The sequence below is a fragment of the Lissotriton helveticus genome, chromosome 1_2 (genome assembly GCF_964261635.1).
Source record: "Lissotriton helveticus chromosome 1_2, aLisHel1.1, whole genome shotgun sequence".
NCBI classification, from domain to species: domain Eukaryota; kingdom Metazoa; phylum Chordata; class Amphibia; order Caudata; family Salamandridae; genus Lissotriton; species Lissotriton helveticus.
Window position 1 is genome coordinate 360,132,611 of NC_136058.1, and position 24,362 is coordinate 360,156,972.

A 24,362-nucleotide genomic window follows, 5' to 3' on the forward strand; every position below is an offset into this window, starting at 1 on the left:
TGGTGCATTTTTCGAAGTTGTATGTTACACACACACATGTCCTTTGCACATGTGTGTGCGCAACACCAGTGTACATTACCATTTCAGGGGTGCTACAGGGTGTCCTTTGGACACCCTGGCACCCTTGAAATTGCTTCCTTATTTGCGATTCGCTATTTTCTAATCGCAAATAAGGAATGACTCCCCATTCATTCCTATGGGCCTTTAGGCTCATAGGAATGAATGGGACAGCCATTCCTTATTTGCGATTCGCAATTAGCGAATCGCAAATAAGGAAGCAGTAGAAATCGCAAAAAATGTTGCGATTTTTACTTGCATCCCGTTTTGCGAGTCTTTAATAGCGATTCCTTAAAAATCGCTATTAAGGACTCGCAAAACAGGACTTTGATGAATCTGGGGGAAAGTCGTTAACAATCTGATGGATAGTGAAGTGTGAGGGGCTGGCACGCTGTTTATGGGTTTCAGTAAGCCGGCAGCTTTGATCAACTTAGGCCCCTTCATGTTATTTCTTATGATCCTAGGACCTGATTCACAAAGGTAGTTACACTTTTGTGTGAGTTTATGATTGTATGTTATTCGCAAAGGAATTTTATGAGTAATATCTTTATGACTGTGGAGTTTCCGCACATAAAATAATAGGACTGTTCGTTGTGAATAACTAGCAATCGTAAACTTACATAAAAGTGTAAGTTACCTTTGTGAATCAGGCCCACAGCCCATTAAATCTGTTTACCACACCTGGTTGTCCATTCTGAGTTTTTGGGTTTGTTTATGGTCCTAAGCAGGCATAAGTTGGAGCAAGAGATGGCTCTAAAATCTACTGGCATGGACTTTATCACAGTCATCCCCTAAAAGGTTGTCATTGTGAGAAGTCAAGAAGCGGTGATAGCTTGTAGCTCGTTGGGACCCGCAGTGGTAGATTCTAACTAAGGTAAAGACACAGAGCAATAAGGACAATACTATCAGGTTTATAACACAGCGATTGTTACACAAAATATTGCATAGCACAATCATTGATTGAGAATATTAAAAAAGCAATATGAACTGACCATCAAGAGCTAATTTTAAGGCAACATTAAGCCATGTAGTCAGACCCTAAATAGACAATATTGTTTATTTTTCGAAGAAACATTTAAATAATATTTTTCTTATTTTAAACAAAGGAAAAGCACACAAAAAGTGCCCTATATGCTCATTGAATGGATTGAAAAGTAATAATGAAGAGATATCCCTACTGGCCGGCTAAAGTTAATAGAGAAATGAGAGGCTTCAGGGAGTTTATCACTCTGTGCAGGATGCTGTCAAGAAGTATTGAGGTTTGACAGAGGGTTATTGCAATGGTTCTTAAAGGTAACTATTAGTTGAAGGGAAAGCACAAACACTATGGAAAATACTCTTGACAACCGTGGTATCCGTGCTCGTACTTAAAGTTTATATGGCTAAGTTGCATAAATTCTTATAGATTCATTGCAATCTGGAATTTTTGTAGAAATATTAGAAAATGATTGATCTAGTATTTACCTAGATTATGATGTATGGAGTCACTAATTTATAGGATTGAACTTTCCTTAAATTTGTACAACTTTCTTTTAGAAGTGCTCATTTCTAAAAGTAAATCTGTCTACATTCTTACAAATAGGAGTGGGTTCAACTTGATAGACTTTGCATTTTTTATTAAGGGAACCAGCAACCATTTTCTTGAAAGGAGTAATGTACTTTCTTCCAATCAGAAGAGGGCAAGTGGCTAACATAAGCCCCTATGCAGCCAGATATACCCCTTGGCTTTGTATGTACCTGACTAGCATGCTACGGGGATTGGGCACAGGCACGCAATAGCTGTCGATGATTGGATGGAGTGATACTCAGGAAGTGGTTAAAGGCCTTTCAAGGGGTGACTGAAGGATTTTCTGGATCAGGTGAGAACATTTGCAGGCAGACTGCCCGCGATAGGCTCCTGGATTCCTAGGTTTTTTTTCACGATGGTTGAGTGCAAGTACTCATGGATAATGGTCTCTCTTTCAAACTTCAGATCATGAGCTTGGTTGGACAGTGCTTTGGCTTGCTCAAGATGCTGAAGAAATTCCTTCCACTCTTATCTATTTCTCATAGAAGGACAATTGTCCAGGCGCTGATAGGATCCAGACTGGATTACGCAAATGTGCTCTATCTCAGCCTCCCTGACTATCTTTTGTCCCGTTTGCAGGTGGTGCAGAACTCTGCGGCGCGGGCAATTTTTGGTCTTGGCCGTAGATCCCACGCGTCTGGGATCCTGCAATCGCTCCACTGGCTGCCCATTCAACAGCGTATTGTTTTTAAGACCCTCACAATTGCATTCAAGGCACTGCATTGGCAAGGGTGCGCGATACCTGAGGAACATGATTGGCTTTCACCATCCAGCCAGAGCACTTCGCTCAGCTTCACTGGTCTTGGCCAGAACACCGGCCATTAAAAGACCCCGTACCGGCGGTCGCTCGTTTAAATATCTTGCCCCCAAGGCCTGGAACGACTTGCCAGTGGCTTTAAGGAGAATCGACAATCTATTATCTTTCAGAAAAGAGCTCAAGACATGGCTTTTTAGTCAGTAATTTAATCTGTGTCTCCCTTTGTGCTATATGGGTCTGCCAGCGCTGGGACACTCTGTCTGAGTAGCTGAGCACTATACAAATCCCCTAATAACATAACATAACATAACTCATGTGGCACGAATTCAGACAAATCTCTGCAGTGTTTCACCTGCCATTGCAACAGGACACAGGTGCTTTGCAAACTTCTGCCCCACTATCTCCCAACAACCATTGGTAATAAAAGGCTGTGGTGTGACGACTACAATATGGTGACCAATGAAAGAGGCTACTTATGACTTCCCCCAACATACATGACAACGCCTGGCTCCACCTGTCTGGGTATTGGTCACAGACCCTTGGCCTTAAGGGTCCTGAACTCCACTGCAACTCCAGTACTGTACATGCACCTCATGGGGCATAATGTAAGGTTATCTATGAATTCCACAAGAAACCATCTCTCAGGAACAGGTATTTATGGATTATTACATTTTTGACTGATGTTACAGGGTGAGCATATTGTTCTAAATCTCGTTTCCACATATATCACTATTTAACCCCTCCCATGCTCATGACGAGCTCAGCTCGTCATGACCGTTGGAACGCTCACACGTGGGGCTAATTCCCCTGCTGTGCGGAGCGTTCCATTAAACGGGCGTGGTCGTGACGAGCTCAGATCGTCATGAGCACACGAGAACCGTGGCTCATGACGAGCTAAGCTCGTCATGAGCACCGGGGCGCTGTGCGTGCCCCCCCTCCCCCAGCACAGCAGGGGAATGTGCCCAGCAGCCAAGGGGTTAAGAAAAACAAACTCTTAATTGGGAATGCCACTGAATTTCAGCCTGAGATATGTTTTTTAATGAGGGGTGAGGAAGAAGGATGGTTATGTTGCAAGGTGAGGAGGCCACTTAATCTTAGGCCACGCCACTGCATGAGGAGGAAGTTCTGTGGAAGACTCAACACTTACCACCAGGCCAGCCTGATAGCTGCTGCAAGACTGCCCATCGTTGCCAGGGGGGGAATTGTCACAAGCAGAAGATTCATTCATCTTGATAGACATAACAAGGATATCAATGGAGGTAATGATTATCGCCGGAATAGTAATGATGGTGCTGACAATATTCATAGCCATACTTCCACGCACCTGAAAATAAACACATTTCTTGGAATTAACAAATGCAGTCAGTGATACAACTGGCAATACATTGGCGAGAAAATGGATGAGAGCACAAAACTGTCAATCAGGATTTTCTGAATATTTCCTTCTTTGATAGATGTGTAGTAGTACTCAGAACTTGGTTGCGGCAGCAAGGGTGTGGCTTTCTGATTGCTGAGCTGAGGTCACACCTTGGCAGAAGTAAATCTAGCTCTAGAAGGTGTCAGCTTGGGCTTTCAGATCTCTCAGGTGGAAGTCACTACCTGGCGCAGTAACTCCACCTTTAAAACATGGGCAAGCTCAAGCATTCTTTTCTCTGAACCCTGAGTCATGACTTGTGAGCTGTAGTTTTAGTCCTAAGGAAAGTGAACACTGTCTTTCTCATCTTTGAGCTGGAAGTCAGTACCAGGCAGCAGTAACCTCTAACAGTGCCTCAGATCATATAATATGGGACACATTTAAGTCTTATTTAAGAGGCATATATAGCTCTCATATGAAGTTAAACCGAAAACTTAAAAAAGATAGAGATATTCAAGAGCTTAAATTAATAAAACTAAAAGAACATCAGCTCCAACTTGCGGTCCTGGAAAATAAACCCAATATCTTAAGCTTAGAGAAAGAAATTCTAGATCTGCAAACAGATTTTAAAACAAGAGCTGAAAAAATTATTCTAGATAAATGGGAAGTTAGTAAACTCCGCAATTTTGAATACGGAGAGAAATGTGGGTCCCTATTAGCCTGGAAGGCTAGGATGGAGAAGAGTAGAAATAATATTAAATCCTTAATACAGCGTGGAACTGATTTGTCTTTAATAGTAGATAGTGAGATAAAAAAAGAAGCCAGAATGTTTTACGAAGAATTATATCTGGAGAAGAACAAGGGGCTACAAAGTGAACAGGTTGACTGGTGGGCCCAAATTGAACTGCCGCAGATAAATGATCTGGATAAAGCCTTTTTAGCTACTGAGATAACGGAGGGCGAGATAAGATCACAATTGAAAAAGATGGCAAGAAATAAGGCTTCGGGCCCTGATGGACTCCCGACAGAGGTCTATAAGGATAATGTGGAAGAAATCTTGGCCCCATTACAGAAACTTTTCAATAAAATCTTTATTCATGGAGAGCAAATACCTTCCTCCTGGTCAGACGCTACAATCTCATTAATAGCTAAACCAAATAAAGACCCGGAAAAGATTGAGTCTTACAGGCCTATTTCACTTTTAAATTCTGATCTGAAAGTGTATTCTGGTATTCTGGCGTCGAGGTTGGCAAAAATAATCAAGTCAATAATTCACCCAGACCAACGGGGATTTATACCAGGTCGTCAACTGAATGAATTGACTTTTCAGGTGATTGGAGCAATTGATATCGCTATTGAAACGAAAGCACCTCTTACTATTGTAGCTATAGACGCGGCCAAAGCTTTCGACCAGGTGATTTGGCTTTTTCTCTGGAAATCGATGACCAACTTTGGCTTCCCAGAAGTATTCATCAAGGGAATCGAAACGCTATACAGAAACCCAAGAGCCAAGATCCTGGTTATTAACAGTCTCACTGATTGGTTGAGTATTTCTAGAGGGACAAGGCAGGGCTGCCCTTTATCCCCTCTTCTCTTTGATATTTATATTGAACCCTTCATATGTTATTTACGGCAAGATCTAGAAATAAAACCATTCAAAATAGGAAATCTCGAACTGAAGACAGCTCTGTATGCTGATGACATACTTCTTTACACCTCCAATCCAGAGGAAGCAATACCAAGACTATTTAGATTGGCTGAAGATTTCGGATCAATATCAGGGTACAGCATCAATAGGGACAAAACTGAAATAATGAGCTGGAACAACCCTGTCCCAGTTGCTGAAGCAAAATCTAAAATTAGATATTTGGGGGTCTATCTCACACAAAATCTGGACGATACTCCTAAGACTAGCTGGGGAACAGTGGTAAAAGAGATTAGAAAACTCCTAACCAGATGGAACACTCTCCCTTTAAACATTTATGGCAGAGTGAACTTAGTAAAAATGATAATTCTCCCAAAAATTACTTTTTTGTTCAATTCTATTACTTTAATTTTCAATAAAAAAGATATCTCTAATCTACAAGGAAGAATTGGTACTTTTATTTGGGCTACAAAATCCCCTAGAATAGCTTTGAAGAAGCTCAGAAGAGGACTGAAACTGGGTGGATTGGCACTTCCAGATTTACTTTCTTATTGCTACGCCTTCCAATTTAAGAACTTTAGACTTTTAGCCAATAAGTTGGATGCTACTTCACACGGCAAACTGTTTCAAGCCATGTTAGCAGACCTCCCATATGGCGCAGATTTTTTCTTGTTTAAGTTTGGCGACCACATTTTTTTTTTAAAATACGATTAAAGCTTCTACGAACTGCCTTAGATAATTCGCGATGGATACGGAAAATCACAGGTATCCCATACTATCACGCTCAGGCCCCAATTTGGGACTCCCCTGGTACTCCAGAATGCCTATTGGATCAACTAGCTCTTCCTCTGAAGAAAGCTGGCCTAATAAAGTGGGGGGACCTCTGTGACGTCTCAAGCTTATTAAGTTGGGAAACACTATCACGCTTAACAGAGGGCACCATTACAAGGTTTAAATTTTACCAATTGTCAGCATGGTGGGGAAGCCAGAATTGGAATACGGAAGAGGAGAGCCTCCCACTCGACTTAATAACCAGGCAGAAGGGATGGAAGGGTGAGACGGCGGAATGGTACAAAATGATAACGGGAAGTAAGGACAAGGAAAATCTAGAGGCTGAAATAACTAAACTATGGGATACCCCTGCAATACAGACCTCAGACGACATAATAAAAATCTGGTCAGACTCTTTTACAATATCACAGAAAGTTATCAAACCATCAAACCTGAGAAGAAATCACCTATTCACAATGTACAGGGCTTATTGGACACCTGCTAAACTTTCCAAAATATCAGCAGTACAGTACTTTTGTCCAAGGTGTAAGTTATTAGCAGCAGATGATATCCATATGTTTGCTGAATGCCCTGAATTAGATGTTTTTTGGAGGCAGGTTTGTGGTTTTTTGGAAGAGGTATTGCTAATCCCTATAACATGGTCTCCTAAACTTGTTCAATTTGGTTTTTTATCTGACTATAGCATAAATAGCTGCATATCACAGTTCATTTTCTATGTAATTGTCATCGCGAGAAGAGAGATCTGTAAAGAATGGAAATCTGAACTCCCCCCAAAATTTGCGGACTGCCTTAGGAACATCATGGCGGTGAGTAGTTTTGACTTACTATGTGGAGGGGTTAAGTCTGCGGAAGTGTGGTCTGCATTAAAAGCCTGGTGTGAAAAATAACAACAATAAGTCCAATGATTATGCCAGAGGTTAAGTGGTCCTGTCCTCCCTTGGTAGCAAGTAACATCGGGAAAGGGAGTTGGACTGGAACTAACCTTACCTCTGGGCGATCTTCAATGGCTATCCACAAACACAAGGGCGGTCAAGGAAGGTTTGTGTCAGTGGCCTGAAGGACGTCTGCTTAGAGCTAACATCTACTGGTGGCATATATGAGGACAAAAAAAAAGTTTAAAAAAAGCAGTAACCCCACCTTTGACATATGGGCTAGCTCTAGCTTTTTTATCACTTCACTGGGATTCATTACCTAGCAGAAGTATCTCTAGCTCTGGGACAAATGTGAGCTCTAGCTTTCTTATCTCTGATCTGGGATTCATTACCTAGCACCAGTACCTCTAGCTCTGGGATAAAAGTGGCCTCTAGCTTTTTTACCTCTTCACTGAGGTGCATTACCTAGCACCAGTATCTCTAGCTCTGGGACAAAAGTGAGCTCTAGCTTTCTTATCTCTGATCTGGGATTCATTACCTAGCAGCAGTACCTCTAGCTCTGGGATAAAAGTGGCCTCTAGCTTTTTTACCTCTTCACTGAGGTGCATTACCTAGCAGCAGTATCTCTAGCTCTGGGACAAAAGTGAGCTCTAGCTTTCTGATCTCTTCACTGGGATTCATTCCCCAGCAGCAGTATCTCTAGCTCTGGGACAAAAGTGAGCTCTAGCTTTCTTATCTCTTCACTGGGATTCTTTACCTAGCAGCAGTATCTCTAGCTCTGGGACAAAAGTGAGCTCTAGCTTTCTTATCTCTTCACTGGGATTCATTCCCCAGCAGCAGTATCTCTAGCTCTGGGACAAAAGTGAGCTCTAGCTTTCTTATCTCTTCACTGGAATTCATTACCTAGCAGCAGTATCTCTAGCTCTGGGACAAAGGTGAACTCTAGCGTTCTTATCTCTTCTCTGGTATTCATTCCCCAGCAGCAGTATCTCTAGCTCTGGGACAAAAGTGAGCTCTAGCTTTCTTATCTCTTCACTGGGATTCATTACCTAGCAGCAGTATCTCTAGCTCTGGGACAAAAGTGAGCTCTAGCTTTCTAATCTCTTCACTGGGATTCAGTACCTAGCAGCAGTATCTGTAGCTCTGCGGCAACGGTGAGCTCTAGCTTTCCTATCTCTTCACTGGGATTCATTCCCCAGCAGCAGTATCTCTAGCTCTGGAACAAAAGTGAGCTCTAGCTTTCTAATCTCTTCACTGGGATTCATTACCTAGTAGCAGTATCTGTAGCTCTGCGGCAACGGTGAGCTCTAGTTTCTTATATCTAATCTGTGATTCATTACCTAGTAGCAGTATCACTGGCTCTGGGACAAAGGTGAGCTCTATCATTCTTAATTCTTATCTGGGATTCATTACCTAGCAGCAGTATCTCTATCTCTGGGACAAACGTGAGCTCTAGCTTTCTTATCTCTGATATTGGATTCATTACCTAGCAGCAGTATCTCTAGCTCTGGGACAAATGTGAGCTCTAGCTTTCTTATCTCTACACTGGGATTCATCACCTAGCAGCAGTATCTCTAGCTCTGGGACAAAAGTGAGCTCTAGCTTTCTTAACTCCTCACTGGGATTCATTACCTAGCAGCAGTATCTCTAGCCCAGGGACAAAGGTGAGCTCTATCATTCTTATCTCTTCATAGGATTCATTACCTAGCAGCAGTATCTCTAGCTCCGGGACAAAGGTGAACTCGAGCTTGCGTATCTACTCACTGGGATTCATTACCTAGCTGCAGTATCTCTAGCTCTGGGACCAAGGTGAGCTCTACCTTTCTTATCTCCGATCTGGGATTCATTACCTAGCAGCAGTATCTCTAGCTCTGGGGAAAAGGTGAAGCTCTAGCTTTCTTATCCCTCCACTGGTATTCATTACCTACTGGCAGTATCTCTAAGTCTGGGACAAAAGTGAGCTCTAGCTTTCTTAGCTCTTCACCCGGAATCATTACCTGGTAGCAGTATCTCTAGCTCTGGAACCAAGGTGAGCTCTACCTTTCTTATCTCTGATCTGGGATTCATTACCTAGCAGCAGTATCTCTAGCTCTAGGACAAAAGTGAGCTCTAGCTTTCTTAGCTCTTCACCCGGATTCATTACCTAGCAGCAGTATCTCTAGCTCTGCGGCAACGGTGAGCTCTAGCTTTCTTATCCCTCCACTGGTATTCATTACCTAGCAGCAGTATCTCTAGCTCTGGGACAAAAGTGAGCTCTAGCTTTTCATCTCTTGACTGGGATTCATTATCTGGCAGCAGTATCTCTAGCTCTCGGACCAAGGTGAGCTCTATCTTTCTTATCTCTGATCTGGGATTCATTACCTAGCAGCAGTATCTCTAGCTCTTGGACAAAGGTGAGCTCGAGCTTGCTTATCTCCTCACTGGGATTCATTACCTAGCAGCAGTATCTCTAGCTCTGGGACCAAGGTGAGTTCTAGCTTTCTTATCTCTCCACTGGTATTCATTACCTAGCGGCAGTATCTCTAGCTCTGGGACAAAAGTGAGCTCTAGCTTTCTTAGCTCTTCACCCGGATTCATTTCCTAGCAGCAGTATCTCTAGCTCTGGGACAAAGGTGAGCTCTAGCTTTCTTATCTCTTCACTGGGATTCATTACCCAGCAGCAGTATCTCTAGCACTGGGACAAAAGTGAGCTCTAGCTTTCTTATCTCTTCATAGGATTCATTACCTAGCAGCAGTATCTCTAGCTCCGGACAAAGGTGAGCTCTATCATTCTTATCTCTCCACTGGTATTCATTACCTAGCGGCAGTATCTCTAGCTGTGGGACAAAAGTGAGCTCTAGCTTTCTTAGCTCTTCACCCGGATTCATTTCCTAGCAGCAGTATCTCTAGCTCTGGGACAAAGGTGAGCTCTATCATTCTTATTTCTTATCTGGGATTCATTACCTAGCAGCAGTATCTCTATCTCTGGGACAAACGTGAGCTCTAGCTTTCTTATCTCTGATATTGGATTCATTACCAAGCAGCAGTATCTCTAGCTCTGGGACAAATGTGAGCTCTAGCTTTCTTATCTCTTCACTGGGATTCATCACCTAGCAGCAGTATCTCTAGCTCTGGGACAAAAGTGAGCTCTAGCTTTCTTAACTCTTCACTGGGATTCATTACCTAGCAGCAGTATCTCTAGCCCAGGGACAAAGGTGAGCTCTATCATTCTTATCTCTTCATAGGATTCATTACCTAGCAGCAGTATCTCTAGCTCCGGGACAAAGGTGAACTCGAGCTTGCTTTTCTCCTCACTGGGATTCATTACCTAGCTGCAGTATCTCTAGCTCTGGGACAAAAGTGACATCTAGCTTTCTTAGCTCTTCACCCGGATTCATTACCTGGCAGCAGTATCTCTAGCTCTGGAACCAAGGTGAGCTCTCCCTTTCTTATCTCTGATCTGGGATTCATTACCTAGCAGCAGTATCCCTAGCTCTAGGACAAAAGTGAGCTCTAGCTTTCTTAGGTCTTCACCCGGATTCACTACCTAGCAGCAGTATCTCTAGCTCTGGGACAAAAAGGAGCTCTAGCTTTTCATCTCTTCACTGGGATTCATTATCTGGCAGCAGTATCTCTAGCTCTGGGACCAAGGTGAGCTCTTTCTTTCTTATCTCTGATCTGGGATTCATTACCTAGCAGCAGTATCTCTAGCTCTGGGACAAAGGTGAGCTCGAGCTTGCTTATCTCCTCACTGGGATTTATTACCTAGCAGCAGTATCTCTAGCTCTGGGACAAAAGTGAGCTCTAGCTTTCTAATCTCTTCACTGGGATTCAGTACCTAGCAGCAGTATCTGTAGCTCTGCGGCAACGGTGAGCTCTAGCTTTCCTATCTCTTCACTGGGATTCATTCCCCAGCAGCAGTATCTCTAGCTCTGGAACAAAAGTGAGCTCTAGCTTTCTAATCTCTTCACTGGGATTCATTACCTAGTAGCAGTATCTGTAGCTCTGCGGCAACGGTGAGCTCTAGTTTCTTATATCTAATCTGTGATTCATTACCTAGTAGCAGTATCACTGGCTCTGGGACAAAGGTGAGCTCTATCATTCTTAATTCTTATCTGGGATTCATTACCTAGCAGCAGTATCTCTATCTCTGGGACAAACGTGAGCTCTAGCTTTCTTATCTCTGATATTGGATTCATTACCTAGCAGCAGTATCTCTAGCTCTGGGACAAATGTGAGCTCTAGCTTTCTTATCTCTACACTGGGATTCATCACCTAGCAGCAGTATCTCTAGCTCTGGGACAAAAGTGAGCTCTAGCTTTCTTAACTCCTCACTGGGATTCATTACCTAGCAGCAGTATCTCTAGCCCAGGGACAAAGGTGAGCTCTATCATTCTTATCTCTTCATAGGATTCATTACCTAGCAGCAGTATCTCTAGCTCCGGGACAAAGGTGAACTCGAGCTTGCGTATCTACTCACTGGGATTCATTACCTAGCTGCAGTATCTCTAGCTCTGGGACAAAAGTGAGCTCTAGCTTTCTTAGCTCTTCACCCGGATTCATTACCTGGCAGCAGTATCTCTAGCTCTGGGACCAAGGTGAGCTCTACCTTTCTTATCTCCGATCTGGGATTCATTACCTAGCAGCAGTATCTCTAGCTCTGGGGAAAAGGTGAAGCTCTAGCTTTCTTATCCCTCCACTGGTATTCATTACCTACTGGCAGTATCTCTAAGTCTGGGACAAAAGTGAGCTCTAGCTTTCTTAGCTCTTCACCCGGAATCATTACCTGGTAGCAGTATCTCTAGCTCTGGAACCAAGGTGAGCTCTACCTTTCTTATCTCTGATCTGGGATTCATTACCTAGCAGCAGTATCTCTAGCTCTAGGACAAAAGTGAGCTCTAGCTTTCTTAGCTCTTCACCCGGATTCATTACCTAGCAGCAGTATCTCTAGCTCTGCGGCAACGGTGAGCTCTAGCTTTCTTATCCCTCCACTGGTATTCATTACCTAGCAGCAGTATCTCTAGCTCTGGGACAAAAGTGAGCTCTAGCTTTTCATCTCTTGACTGGGATTCATTATCTGGCAGCAGTATCTCTAGCTCTCGGACCAAGGTGAGCTCTATCTTTCTTATCTCTGATCTGGGATTCATTACCTAGCAGCAGTATCTCTAGCTCTTGGACAAAGGTGAGCTCGAGCTTGCTTATCTCCTCACTGGGATTCATTACCTAGCAGCAGTATCTCTAGCTCTGGGACCAAGGTGAGTTCTAGCTTTCTTATCTCTCCACTGGTATTCATTACCTAGCGGCAGTATCTCTAGCTCTGGGACAAAAGTGAGCTCTAGCTTTCTTAGCTCTTCACCCGGATTCATTTCCTAGCAGCAGTATCTCTAGCTCTGGGACAAAGGTGAGCTCTAGCTTTCTTATCTCTTCACTGGGATTCATTACCCAGCAGCAGTATCTCTAGCACTGGGACAAAAGTGAGCTCTAGCTTTCTTATCTCTTCATAGGATTCATTACCTAGCAGCAGTATCTCTAGCTCCGGGACAAAGGTGAGCTCTATCATTCTTATCTCTCCACTGGTATTCATTACCTAGCGGCAGTATCTCTAGCTGTGGGACAAAAGTGAGCTCTAGCTTTCTTAGCTCTTCACCCGGATTCATTTCCTAGCAGCAGTATCTCTAGCTCTGGGACAAAGGTGAGCTCTATCATTCTTATTTCTTATCTGGGATTCATTACCTAGCAGCAGTATCTCTATCTCTGGGACAAACGTGAGCTCTAGCTTTCTTATCTCTGATATTGGATTCATTACCAAGCAGCAGTATCTCTAGCTCTGGGACAAATGTGAGCTCTAGCTTTCTTATCTCTTCACTGGGATTCATCACCTAGCAGCAGTATCTCTAGCTCTGGGACAAAAGTGAGCTCTAGCTTTCTTAACTCTTCACTGGGATTCATTACCTAGCAGCAGTATCTCTAGCCCAGGGACAAAGGTGAGCTCTATCATTCTTATCTCTTCATAGGATTCATTACCTAGCAGCAGTATCTCTAGCTCCGGGACAAAGGTGAACTCGAGCTTGCTTTTCTCCTCACTGGGATTCATTACCTAGCTGCAGTATCTCTAGCTCTGGGACAAAAGTGACATCTAGCTTTCTTAGCTCTTCACCCGGATTCATTACCTGGCAGCAGTATCTCTAGCTCTGGAACCAAGGTGAGCTCTCCCTTTCTTATCTCTGATCTGGGATTCATTACCTAGCAGCAGTATCCCTAGCTCTAGGACAAAAGTGAGCTCTAGCTTTCTTAGGTCTTCACCCGGATTCACTACCTAGCAGCAGTATCTCTAGCTCTGGGACAAAAAGGAGCTCTAGCTTTTCATCTCTTCACTGGGATTCATTATCTGGCAGCAGTATCTCTAGCTCTGGGACCAAGGTGAGCTCTTTCTTTCTTATCTCTGATCTGGGATTCATTACCTAGCAGCAGTATCTCTAGCTCTGGGACAAAGGTGAGCTCGAGCTTGCTTATCTCCTCACTGGGATTTATTACCTAGCAGCAGTATCTCTAGCTCTGGGACCAAGGTGAGTTCTAGCTTTCTTATCTCTCCACTGGTATTCATGACCTAGCGGCAGTATCTCTAGCTCTGTGACAAAAGTGAGCTCCAGCTTTCTTAGCTCTTCACCCGGATTCATTTCCTAGAAGCAGTAACTCTAGCTCTGGGACAAAGGTGAGCTCTAGCTTTCTTATCTCTTCACTGGGATTCATTACCCAGCAGCAGTATCTCTAGCACTGGGACAAAAGTGAGCTCTAGCTTTCTTATCCCTCCACTGGTATTCATTACCTAGCGGAAGTATCTCTAGCTCTGGGACAAAAGTGAGCTCTAGCTTTCTTAGCTCTTCACCCGGATTCATTTCCTAGCAGCAATATCTCTAGCTCTGGGACAAAGGTGAGCTCTATCATTCTTATCCCAGCACTGAGATTCATTACCTAGCAGCAGTATCTTTAGCTCAGGGACAAAAGTGAGCTCTAGCTTTCTTATCTCTTCACTGAGATTCATTACCTAGCAGAAGTATCTCTAGCTCTTGGTCAAAGGTGAGCTCTAGCTTTTTTATCTCTTCACTGAGATTCGCTACCTATCAGCAGTATCTCTAGCTCTGGGGCAGAGTTGAGGTCTAGTTACTTATATCTAATCTGTGATTCATTACCTAGCAGCAGTATCTCCAGCTCTAGGACAGAGGGGAGGTATTGCTTACTTAACTCATATATGGGATTCATTACCTAGCAGCTGTATCTCCATGTTTATAAAAGTGTGTACATAGTGTTGAGTCAACTTGCCCGCCTCCCTCCACCTATTTAGTATGTTACGATGAAAGTAAGATCATCAGTCTAGTTTCACACACAAGATCAATTACCCAATGGGTCAAACAGAAAGGCTGCGTATTCATGTAGCAAGCTAGCTCTTGGCCCGCCAAAGACAAGCCAGTCTTTGCCCATCTGGAAAGCGGATGAGTAGGCTGCCAGGAATGCTGGCATTTGGTTTACTGAAGAAAGTCTCTTCTGGAGCTGCAAGTGGTCTGTATGAGGAATAGGCAACAATAAACCTTCTTAAGGAGCGCCTTTGGTGGAAATTAAGAATCATCTGTGGTCAGAGGGAAGAGTTAAATAATAAACGCAGTTAATAGGGGAGTCGCTTGGCATGGTGGTCAATTGCATATTGTTGAGGATGCGCTCAGTTCCACTCCGAGCCAAAAAATAGCATTGCCAACGAGATGGCCAAAATAAATATATTGGTGATCACTGAATCATGGCTTAAGGATTCTTCTGGTAGTCCGTGAGTTTTACAAAGATGCTCATAGGAATAGAGAGGGTAGACTGGGAGGTAGGATAGCAAAAATCAACAGCTCAAGTCTTACGGACTATTTGGAGGTGAATAACATTCTACATCCCAACCAAGCTGGGTTTCGGTCGAAACACTCTACCGAGTCTGCCCTCCTGTTCACGGCGGAAACCCTACGAATGGCTGTCGACCAAGGCAAGAAGGCTGTCCTAATACTATTAGACTTGTCGGCAGCCTTCGACACGGTCTCTCACAACATCTTAGTAGACCGGATGGTGGCTGCAGGAATAGGAGGGACAGTCTTGGGTTGGTTGAGAGACTTTTTGAACAACAGACGACAAATTACTGTCTTGGGCAAATTCCAGTCAGAAGCTAAGGTCATCAGCTCCGGGGTTCCTCAGGGATCGAGGTTAAGCCCGATCCTGTTTAACCTATATATGGTACCCCTGCTTGAGCTAATTGCATCGTTTAACATCAGCACAATATCATATGCAGATGACACTCAGCTAATTCTGGTACTGGTTGGAGAACTGCTGGGAGCGGAGGAAAACTTGAAGAATTGCTTAACAGCCACATTTAAATGGATGACTGATAACCATCTTAAATGCAATTCCGGCAAAACGGAGATCTTGCCGTTTGGAAATCGAAATCTGTTTTCTCCAAAACAATGGTGGCCAGACGATGCTGAATCGCCCCCTGAGACTATTACATCTGCTCGGAATTTGGGCATTAAATTTGACGACCAGTTGTGCTTTAAACAGCAAGCGGTGGCCGTAGCCGGTATGTGTTTCTACACAATTAAATCCTTGAGGAAGTTCTTTGATCTCCTTCCTCTGTCAGCCAGGAAAGCAGTCGCAGTAGCCTTAATAATCTCAAGGCTAGATTACTGTAACAGCCTGTATGCAGGAGTTAATAAGTCCGTACTCCATAGGCTGCAGATGATCCAACATGCCGCTGCCAGACTGGTGCTACGTTGGCCCCGAAAATCATCTGCGTCAGCTGCACTAAAAGCGCTACACTGGTTGTCAGTTGGTAAAAGGAGCCTATTCAAAATCTTGTTGATCACATTTAGAGCCTTTCATCAGCAGGGGCCTAAATATCTGTGCAATGGCTTTAAGCAATATTATCCCACTCGCTGCCTGAGGTCTGCTAACCAGAATCTATTAACCATCCCCAGATTTAGATTGGCCACCAAGGGAGGAAAGTCTCTTTTTGTCCTGGGTTCCAGAGCTTGGAACAAGCTTCCTCCTCACCTCAGGTTATTATGTCATGAAACACAGTTCAGGAAGGTGCTAAAGACCTGGGTGTTTTCCCTTACAGATGCAGCCTGCTTAGCACTGGTATAAGCGCCCCCATCGATCAGTCTCTTCCTAAACCGTTTCCATCTGGTTGAGTGCCAAGATACTCCATGGAGTGATAGATGCGCTATATAAGTGTCCCATACATTTACATTTACATTTACATTTACATAACTCATCACGGCGGGTGAGGTGAGAATTTGTTGCATTTCAAATTACATACTGCAGTCTCTATGTCAGTGATGAGCTTTTGGGATCACTGACTAAATATCGACAACAAAAATATCAAAGGACAGAATATTGACTCCCTATCGTCAAACAGGTAAGTACAAAAATATTGAAGACAAAATATCGTTTTTTTAAATATAGTTTGCAAAAACTATATCGAATTTTTTAAATATGTTAAAAGTAATATTAACCTAATTAAATAATAAATATAATTAAAACACTTAAAATGAATTAAAAAATATTAAAATTAATAAATAATATATATAATCTCTAAAAGCAAATGTACATCAGCGTTGGATAGCGGGAGGGTAAAATGTACTATTCCTTAGTGAGTGCAATAGTAGGGAAAGCGCTGGATAGCGGGAGGGTAAAAATTAATTTTCTCACTCCAGTGAATGCAACAGTAGGTAAAGCATTGGATTGCGGGAGGGTAAAAATTACTATTCCCACTCCAGAGAGTGCAACAGTAGGGAAATTGTTGGTTAGCGGGAGGGTAAAAATTACTATTCCCACTCCAGTGACTGCCACTGTAGGGAAAGTAATGATTTCATTTTTAAATAAAAATAATAATCAATACAAATATACATGTATTAAAAGTAATTACCAATTACAAAATATTTAATAATTAATTATAAATACTAAAAAATATTATTTAAAAAAAAATAATTACCTATTGATAATTCATTAACAACCAATTAATTTCCAATACAAAAATGTTGTAATAAGTAATAAAAAAATTACCAATTAATAAGTAATTAACAATAAATTATCAATACACAAATATAATTTTAATAATTACTTAATTACAATTAAATTACTTCCCATCCTATTCCCCTATAAATCCACAACCTGCTCCGAATAAGAAATTGATACAATTAACATAATTATCAATTAATAAATTAATTAAAACGAATTACCAATTAATACAAATTATTTACCAATTAATAATTAATTAACAAAAAATTGATTATCAATACAAATAAATAAAAATAAATATTTACTTAATTATAATTAAATTACTTCCCAGCCTATTCCCTAATAAACTCACAACCCGCTACAGAACTAAAACGCAAAATTAACTTAAAAATAATTAATAATTCCTAAAAATGTATATTTAATTTACTATAATTAAATTACTTCCCACCCTATTCCCCTATGAACCCACAACCCGCTACAGAATTAAATTACACAAAAAATAAATAGCATAAAATTCATTACTTAAAAAAAATAAACATACATTACAAAAATGATATACACTTTTAACACATATACTAATATAGAAAACACTTAAAAAATCGATATTATTAAAACTTCAATATATTTTAATGCATTTATTATGTACTTCGATATTTTTACAGTCGATATTACTTACCTGCATTTCGATATTATTGACCACTATATTATGTCCATTAGATATTATGTCCATTCTATATTTTGACTTCGATATTCTGTCCATTCTATAGTTTTTTACTGGATATTGTGTCTAGTTACCAAGCTTTTGCTGATTCACTCCCAGGGACAGTGAATACTTCCAGCCAGTCTTTAGTGTACGTAACTTCAGAAGTGTTCCACAAACACTGGTATGTGATGGTTTTAGATGAGTTCAACCATTGGGTTGAATCAGAGGAAAGATCAGAGGTAGAAAATTAAGCATCACTGGATTAAGACGGCTTGTTAGGGGGTCTACCTACCATGCAGGTCATCAATTCAATGGGATATTTGCCTTTTCAGAAATCATAAGGGTAGTTAACCAGTTAGTCTTTCCATGGGCTGATTACTGAGGTTTTGTTGAGATGTCACCAAATACTCAAATTATCACATATGGTACAAGAAAAGAGGACATAAATGACAATTAGCAGATAGGCGAAATTATGGAACATACCTTTGATGTATTTACTATAATTTACTTTTATGTAGGTACTAACCAAGGGCATGTAAGAGTGGACGTGATGGGAGATAGAAACTAAAGAGACTCAACTTGAGGGGTGGATTACTTCGGCATTAGATGTAGTAGCACCCGTAAAGTGAATGCCCAAAAACAGGCTGTCCCCATCAGCACCCTGGTATTCTTTGGCATTGTCGGAGGCAAAGTGCTACTGCAAACATTTAGAGGAGTCATTGAGAAGATTTGAAAACCATCTTATCCAATTGAGTTGAAATGTTGTAGAAACGTATTCTACAACTATACAGCCTGCAGGAAATTCCTTATGTAAAGTATTTAAAATTGTCAAGCACCTTTTTTCACTTCCAAGTAAAATACAATGATAGAGACCTTCTTTGAGCCACACGACTCTCCAGTTTTTTGAAGAAAAGAATACATTATGAGCATTCACTAGTGATTGATAGGAATTTCGAAGCAAAGCAGCTCTGCAACTAAAGAGGTGAAATGGAGACAGAAAGCTCTCCTAGGTTGATCCATTCCAGGAATTTAGCCTAGATGAAGAGGCATACGGTAAGGACCAAATCTGGATCCCCACATCCCTTATGTCCAGATTCAATGTTCAATCTGGGAGGCCATTCCACTCCAGCTTAGGAATCTTTGTAAAGCCTCCTGGGAGAGGGCAATCCTACCTACATTGTGGAAAGAAGCATGGTGAATCCTGTACTGAAAAAACCTACAGTGGACCCAAATGCTCTGTGAAGCAACTGCTCTCTATTTTTGCTATCACTTCCTGCATAGGTGCAGGAATGTTGTGTTAGCGGAAAAATATAATCTTATCCAATACCAGACTGGGAGCTAGAAGTATTCTAAGCAGGTTTGCGGGACAGAAGCCACACCACTGGCACTAACGGATCATATCAGGAATTTGCACTGGCTGCCCGTTCGCAGTAGAATTCGTTTTAAGGCGTTGGTCCTGGCCTTCAAGGCTCTTTACGGCCTTGGAGCAAAGTACATCTGCAGAAAAGTCTCTGGTTATGTACCGGTTAGATCTCATAGATCCGCCCAACAACATCTTATGGTCATTCCGAAGTTTTGCGGGTCCGCAAAGGAGGCCGCTCTTTTCAAGTGCAAGTGGCAGGACTTTGGAATAAGCTCCCCCTTCCACTTAGGCAAACCACCAATCTGTTGACTTTCCGGAAGCAGCTGAAGACCTGGCTGTTTCAACAAATAACCTAATTGTCTCTTTTGGTTTCTTACCTTGTTTTTTTTTTCCTCTTCACTTCTCTCTTGTGTTTTAGATTTGCTTGTTTTTTCTGTCTTAGGGCCGGGACACTCTTTGAGTAGCCGAGCGCTCTATAAGACCTTTTTTAACATAACATAACATAACCTTGTTATGAGTGGCAGAGAAACACTTACTCTGTTAGATTTGTGGCTTTTTATCCCATCTCACAATTACCTATTTGCCAGGTTTGTGAATATCGGAATCTACAACCAGGTGTTCAAATGGAGGATATCTTACCTAACTAACAGGTCACAAGCTGTATTATTAAAGCCGTTTAGATCTGTGTCAAAAAAGTTAGGGTGTGGGTTTCCCCATGAGGCAGCCTTGTCTGACTCTATTTAACATATATGACACCCATAGCGGAGCTCATCCGAGCCCTGAGTTTACATTGATGTCTTCTGCAAATGATACGCAAATAGTGGTGTTAATTGCACCTGATTCCATGGCACCTTGAGAGAGCTTCCAGGCTTGTATGAGGTGTGGTGCAGCGGCCAGGGCAGCTGACTTTGGAGCACAGGGCTCATGGTTCGATCCCCAGCTCCGGTGGCAGCTCAGCTCAGCACCATGTGACTCTGGGCAATAGCTCATTTAATTTCCACTACGGCCCCTAGCACCTTGAGACACGTAAGGCTGAGTAGTTTGCGCATTACAAATACGGATTTTAGATTTAGCGCTGTAGCAGAATGGACGAGGTCCCACTCACTTATGTTAGATGGACACAAGGCAGAGATTCTAGTATTTGTAGGTGCACCTCTGATTCAGTCCCCTGAATGGTGGCCTGATGGCATTGGGCCCACACCCACTCCAAAACTCAGTAAGGGACTCAGGTGTGTTAAAGGATGAGTTGGTTACTTTTACTCACAAATTATTCCAGGTTTCCATTATCTGAAGATGCTACGCAAGGTACTAACTTTGCTACCGAAGGGTACTAGAACATCAGTGATTTATGTTATAATATTGTCATGAACTGACTATTCGCATGTGCTATATCTTGGACTGCAAAGTAGAGCAATTCAAAGCCTTAAAAAGCTCAGGATGGGAGGCGTTATCCTTTATTTTCTGGAATATACTGACCTTTTGAAAGTTCTGACGGCTCCCAAATCTGCTCCCAAGTTAATGTGGTCTGGATCCGCCTTATTTTTTGCTCAAGATTATGCGAAAGCCACAGCTAATCATCTTAAGGCCTTCCTAAACCTGAGAGATGATCTACGTTCGATGGGTGCAAGATATGGTCTTTATCATCCATGTCTGTTTAAAGTTACTTATAATAACAAAACTACCACCTACGAAGATCCAGTCCGCCTGCAGAACTTTATTAACGCTCACAAGACTTCTGCCAAGGATGCTTCTGGCCCTTCTAACTCTGCTCCAGGCTGAGATGTTCTTCTGCTTGTTCTTCACATCGTTGTTGTCTTTTGTTTATCCTTCACTTATATGAGCTCTTGTTATCTTTACTGCTCTTTCTCTAAAATTCGTGTTGACTTGTTTTGTTGTTTATATTTCCATCCCGAATGTTGTTCATGTTTTCATCTTCTTGTCCTTTTTTCTAGCTCATGCAGGATGTTTCCCTCCTTGAAGATGTCTCTCTGGTACCTCGTTGAGCTGCTCCTGGATGTGCTGCCTCATCCGTGTGGTCCTATCCCTCCCCGGTTCCTTCTCGTTTTTTCCTTTTGTAGGTATGTTTCTCTATTTCCCTTTGTTCTTTTGTTCCCTTTTTTCCTTACCTTTTCCCCTGTGTTTCAGTTTCCTTGTTAATGCAGCGGTTATAACCTCTTTCTTTTCAGGTTGTAGTTTTCTCCTTCTTCTTTCTTTTCTTTCCTCAATTTTCCTGAGCTTATCTCTAACTCTTCCCCTGCTCTTTCTCCTTGCACGTTCTTTCACTTTCACAAATTCCTTTTTGTCTCTTTCCTTTCTCAATCTATATTACATCTATATTTCCTCTTTCTTCGTTCTTACTCATGGGTCTTTCTCCTATTCTTACATATGATTTCTATGCACACTGTTTTCTTCCTGTTCATATCATCCTTTTCTTCCTTCTCGTACTTTTCATTATTTCTTTCTTCTCTCTTGATATGCTCGTACTTATGGTTTTCTACATTGGTTTCATTTGTAATAAATTTGTTGCATTATTGTACAAACTATGTCCCTGAATATAATCTCCTGGAATGTTAAGGGTATTAATTCCCCAATTAAGCGTCATCGCATTTTGTCTCACCTAGCCAAATTGAATGTTGATGTTACGTTCCTTCAGGAAACTCATCTTTCTGACATAGAATCTGCTAAACTTAAGAGAGGTTGGGTGGGAGACGTTTTTTATTCGCAAGGTGATGGTAAACGCAACGGTGTTGCAATTCTTTGTCGTAGGTCTCTACCTTTCACAGTTATTTCCCAGGAATCTGATACTAACGGCAGATGGACGCATGTCAGACTATCACTTAGAGGTGTTCCAATCTCTCTTCTTAATGTTTATGACCCCACCAATGGTGATCCCCTTTTTTGGGCTGAGTTTTCTCCACGCATCACTCAATTCATAGATGATAATTTCATCCTTGCAGGGGACTGTAATCAGCCTCTTGACCCATTTCTGGATAGGAAATCTGACGCCACTTATGTCCCCACTAAATCTCATAAACTTTTTACTCAACCTATATCCCAACATAAGCTTGTAGATTCCTGGCGTTTATGCAATCCAACCTTGCAGGAGTTTACTTTTTACTCACCGTATCACCGCTCCCAATCACGGAATGACTACATTTTTGTCTCCCATGATCTTGCTCAAACGCTTACTGCAGCGGAAATTGGCCCGATTTTGCTCTCGGATCATGCCCCTGTAGTAATTAACCTTGAAGTGCTCCCCAAAGTTGATGGGCCCAGGAGATGGCGTTTTAATAATGCCCTCCTCTTGGACCCTAAGTTCTCCACTTCCTTTACTGCATTTTTTAATGAAATTTTTCTGTTTAATGATATCCCGCCCACTTCGAAACATACTATCTGGGATGCTTTCAAAGCAGCTGCGCGTGATTTCATTATTAACTATGTCGCAAAGAAACGCAAGATTGCTCGTCAATTCACTAAAACCCTTCTTCTTGACATTAAGCGATTGGAACATGCCTATTTCACCTCACACTCCACAGATAGTCTGACAGCTCTGGTCGCTGCTAAGCTTAAATTTAATGAAAAATCTACTGAAGACGCTTCCTTATTTTTGCTAAAGTCAAGTGCCAAATTCTATGGTGGTAGGAATAAAGCTGGGAACCTTCTTGCTAATTACTTGAAGGTCAAGCAAAACAAGATGACTATTGATTCTGTTTTTGACTCCAATGCACACTTGCAACGTAGAGATGCAGACATCCTTGCTACATTCTCCCACTTCTACGAGACCTTATACACCTCTGACACCCAACTCTCCTCATTCTCTTATACATTTCTTCTCAACTATTCAAACACCTGCACATTTCCCTCTTGATCTTTCCTCTTTGGAGACTGACATCTCATAGAAAGAATTGCTCACCGCACTCCAACAGCTTAAACTCAATAAAGCCCCTGGCCCAGACGGTTTTACCGTTGAGTTCTACCTTCATTTCTCCAAGTTATTGATTCCAAAGCTCCATTCCCTTTTCCAGTCTTTTGCTGACTTAGGTGCCTCCTCAGGGACCTTTTCAGATGCACACATTTGCTTAATACCCAAGCCCGGAAAAGATATGCAATACTGCAAAAATTACAGACCCATCTCCCTTGTCAATATCGATTATAAAATCTTTGCCAAATCATTCGCGATTAGGCTGGATCATTTGCTTCCTGACCTCTTAGGAGAAGAACAATCCGGCTTGTTAAGGGACGTTACATTACTGATAATACCAGGCTTTTATTTAACATATTATCAAAATCATCCCATCTCCAACATTCCCTCGCGGCGATAGCCCTGGTCGCTGAGAAAGCGTTCGACAGAGTCGAATGGCCTTACCTTTTTCATACTCTTGGATGGTTCGGGTTTGGCCCTAAATTTATTTCCCTAATCTCATTGTTGTATTCCCACCCGCGAGCTGCAGTTTATGCTAATTTCCCCTTACTTTGACCTCGGTAGAGGAGTTCGCCAAAGATGCCCCCTCTCACCTTTTCTTTTTAACCTTGCCTTAGGACCTTTTTTGTCCAGGCTGTGCCAGAACCCAAATATTCACTGCTTTCAGGCCGCGTAATCCTCTATTAAACTCGCCGCCTATGCAGATGATATTTTACTATTCATCTCTAATCCCACGGTCTCCATTCCTGCTTTCTTGGAGGAAGTACGGAACTATTCCTCAATTTCTGGTTACAGACTCAACAATGATAAATGCGAGATCCTTCCCCTGACGAAATTCACCTTTAAAACTGATTTCAGCACCTCCAATTTTACATGGAGCTCTTCCCATATTAAGTATTTAGGTTTATGTTAGACCTGGCACCTTGGCGTGAGTCTCCCTTCCTCTTTTTGCTGATGTGCCTCAGATGTTTTGCTGGTGTTCGATGCTCAGGGCACTGCGCCACGGCCAATCCGTGCCGCAGTGCAAGTGCTCCCAATGTAAAGTGTATGTACAATTGATTTCCACTATTGGCTTATTTGGTTTACTGTCAGTCCCCAGTAACGTGCACGGGGAGTGCTGGGGCTTGTAGATACGAATGCTGCTAGTGGGCCTGCAGCGCTGGTTGCGCCACCCACAGAAGCGGCCTCGTAAAGACATGACTCGAGTCTGCCATTGCAGACCCCGCGTACAGTCCCGGACTGTCACGCTGACTGCGCAAGTGCCCACACTTGCCAGTCCCTGAACCTTCCCTAAACTCCATATCAGT

General features: G+C 42.2%; 1 protein-coding gene across 2 annotated transcripts in view; it reads right to left on the reverse strand.

Moving 5' to 3' along the window:
- LOC144805272 (membrane-spanning 4-domains subfamily A member 4A-like) overlaps positions 1–24,362 on the reverse strand; it is a 161,519-nt gene that overhangs the window by 26,754 nt on the left and 110,403 nt on the right. For both annotated transcript variants that reach the window (XM_078671954.1, XM_078671953.1), the window contains one exon: positions 3,529–3,705. In XM_078671954.1, coding sequence (XP_078528080.1) covers positions 3,529–3,705 — 177 coding nt within the window. The remainder of the gene's footprint in view (positions 1–3,528; positions 3,706–24,362) is intronic.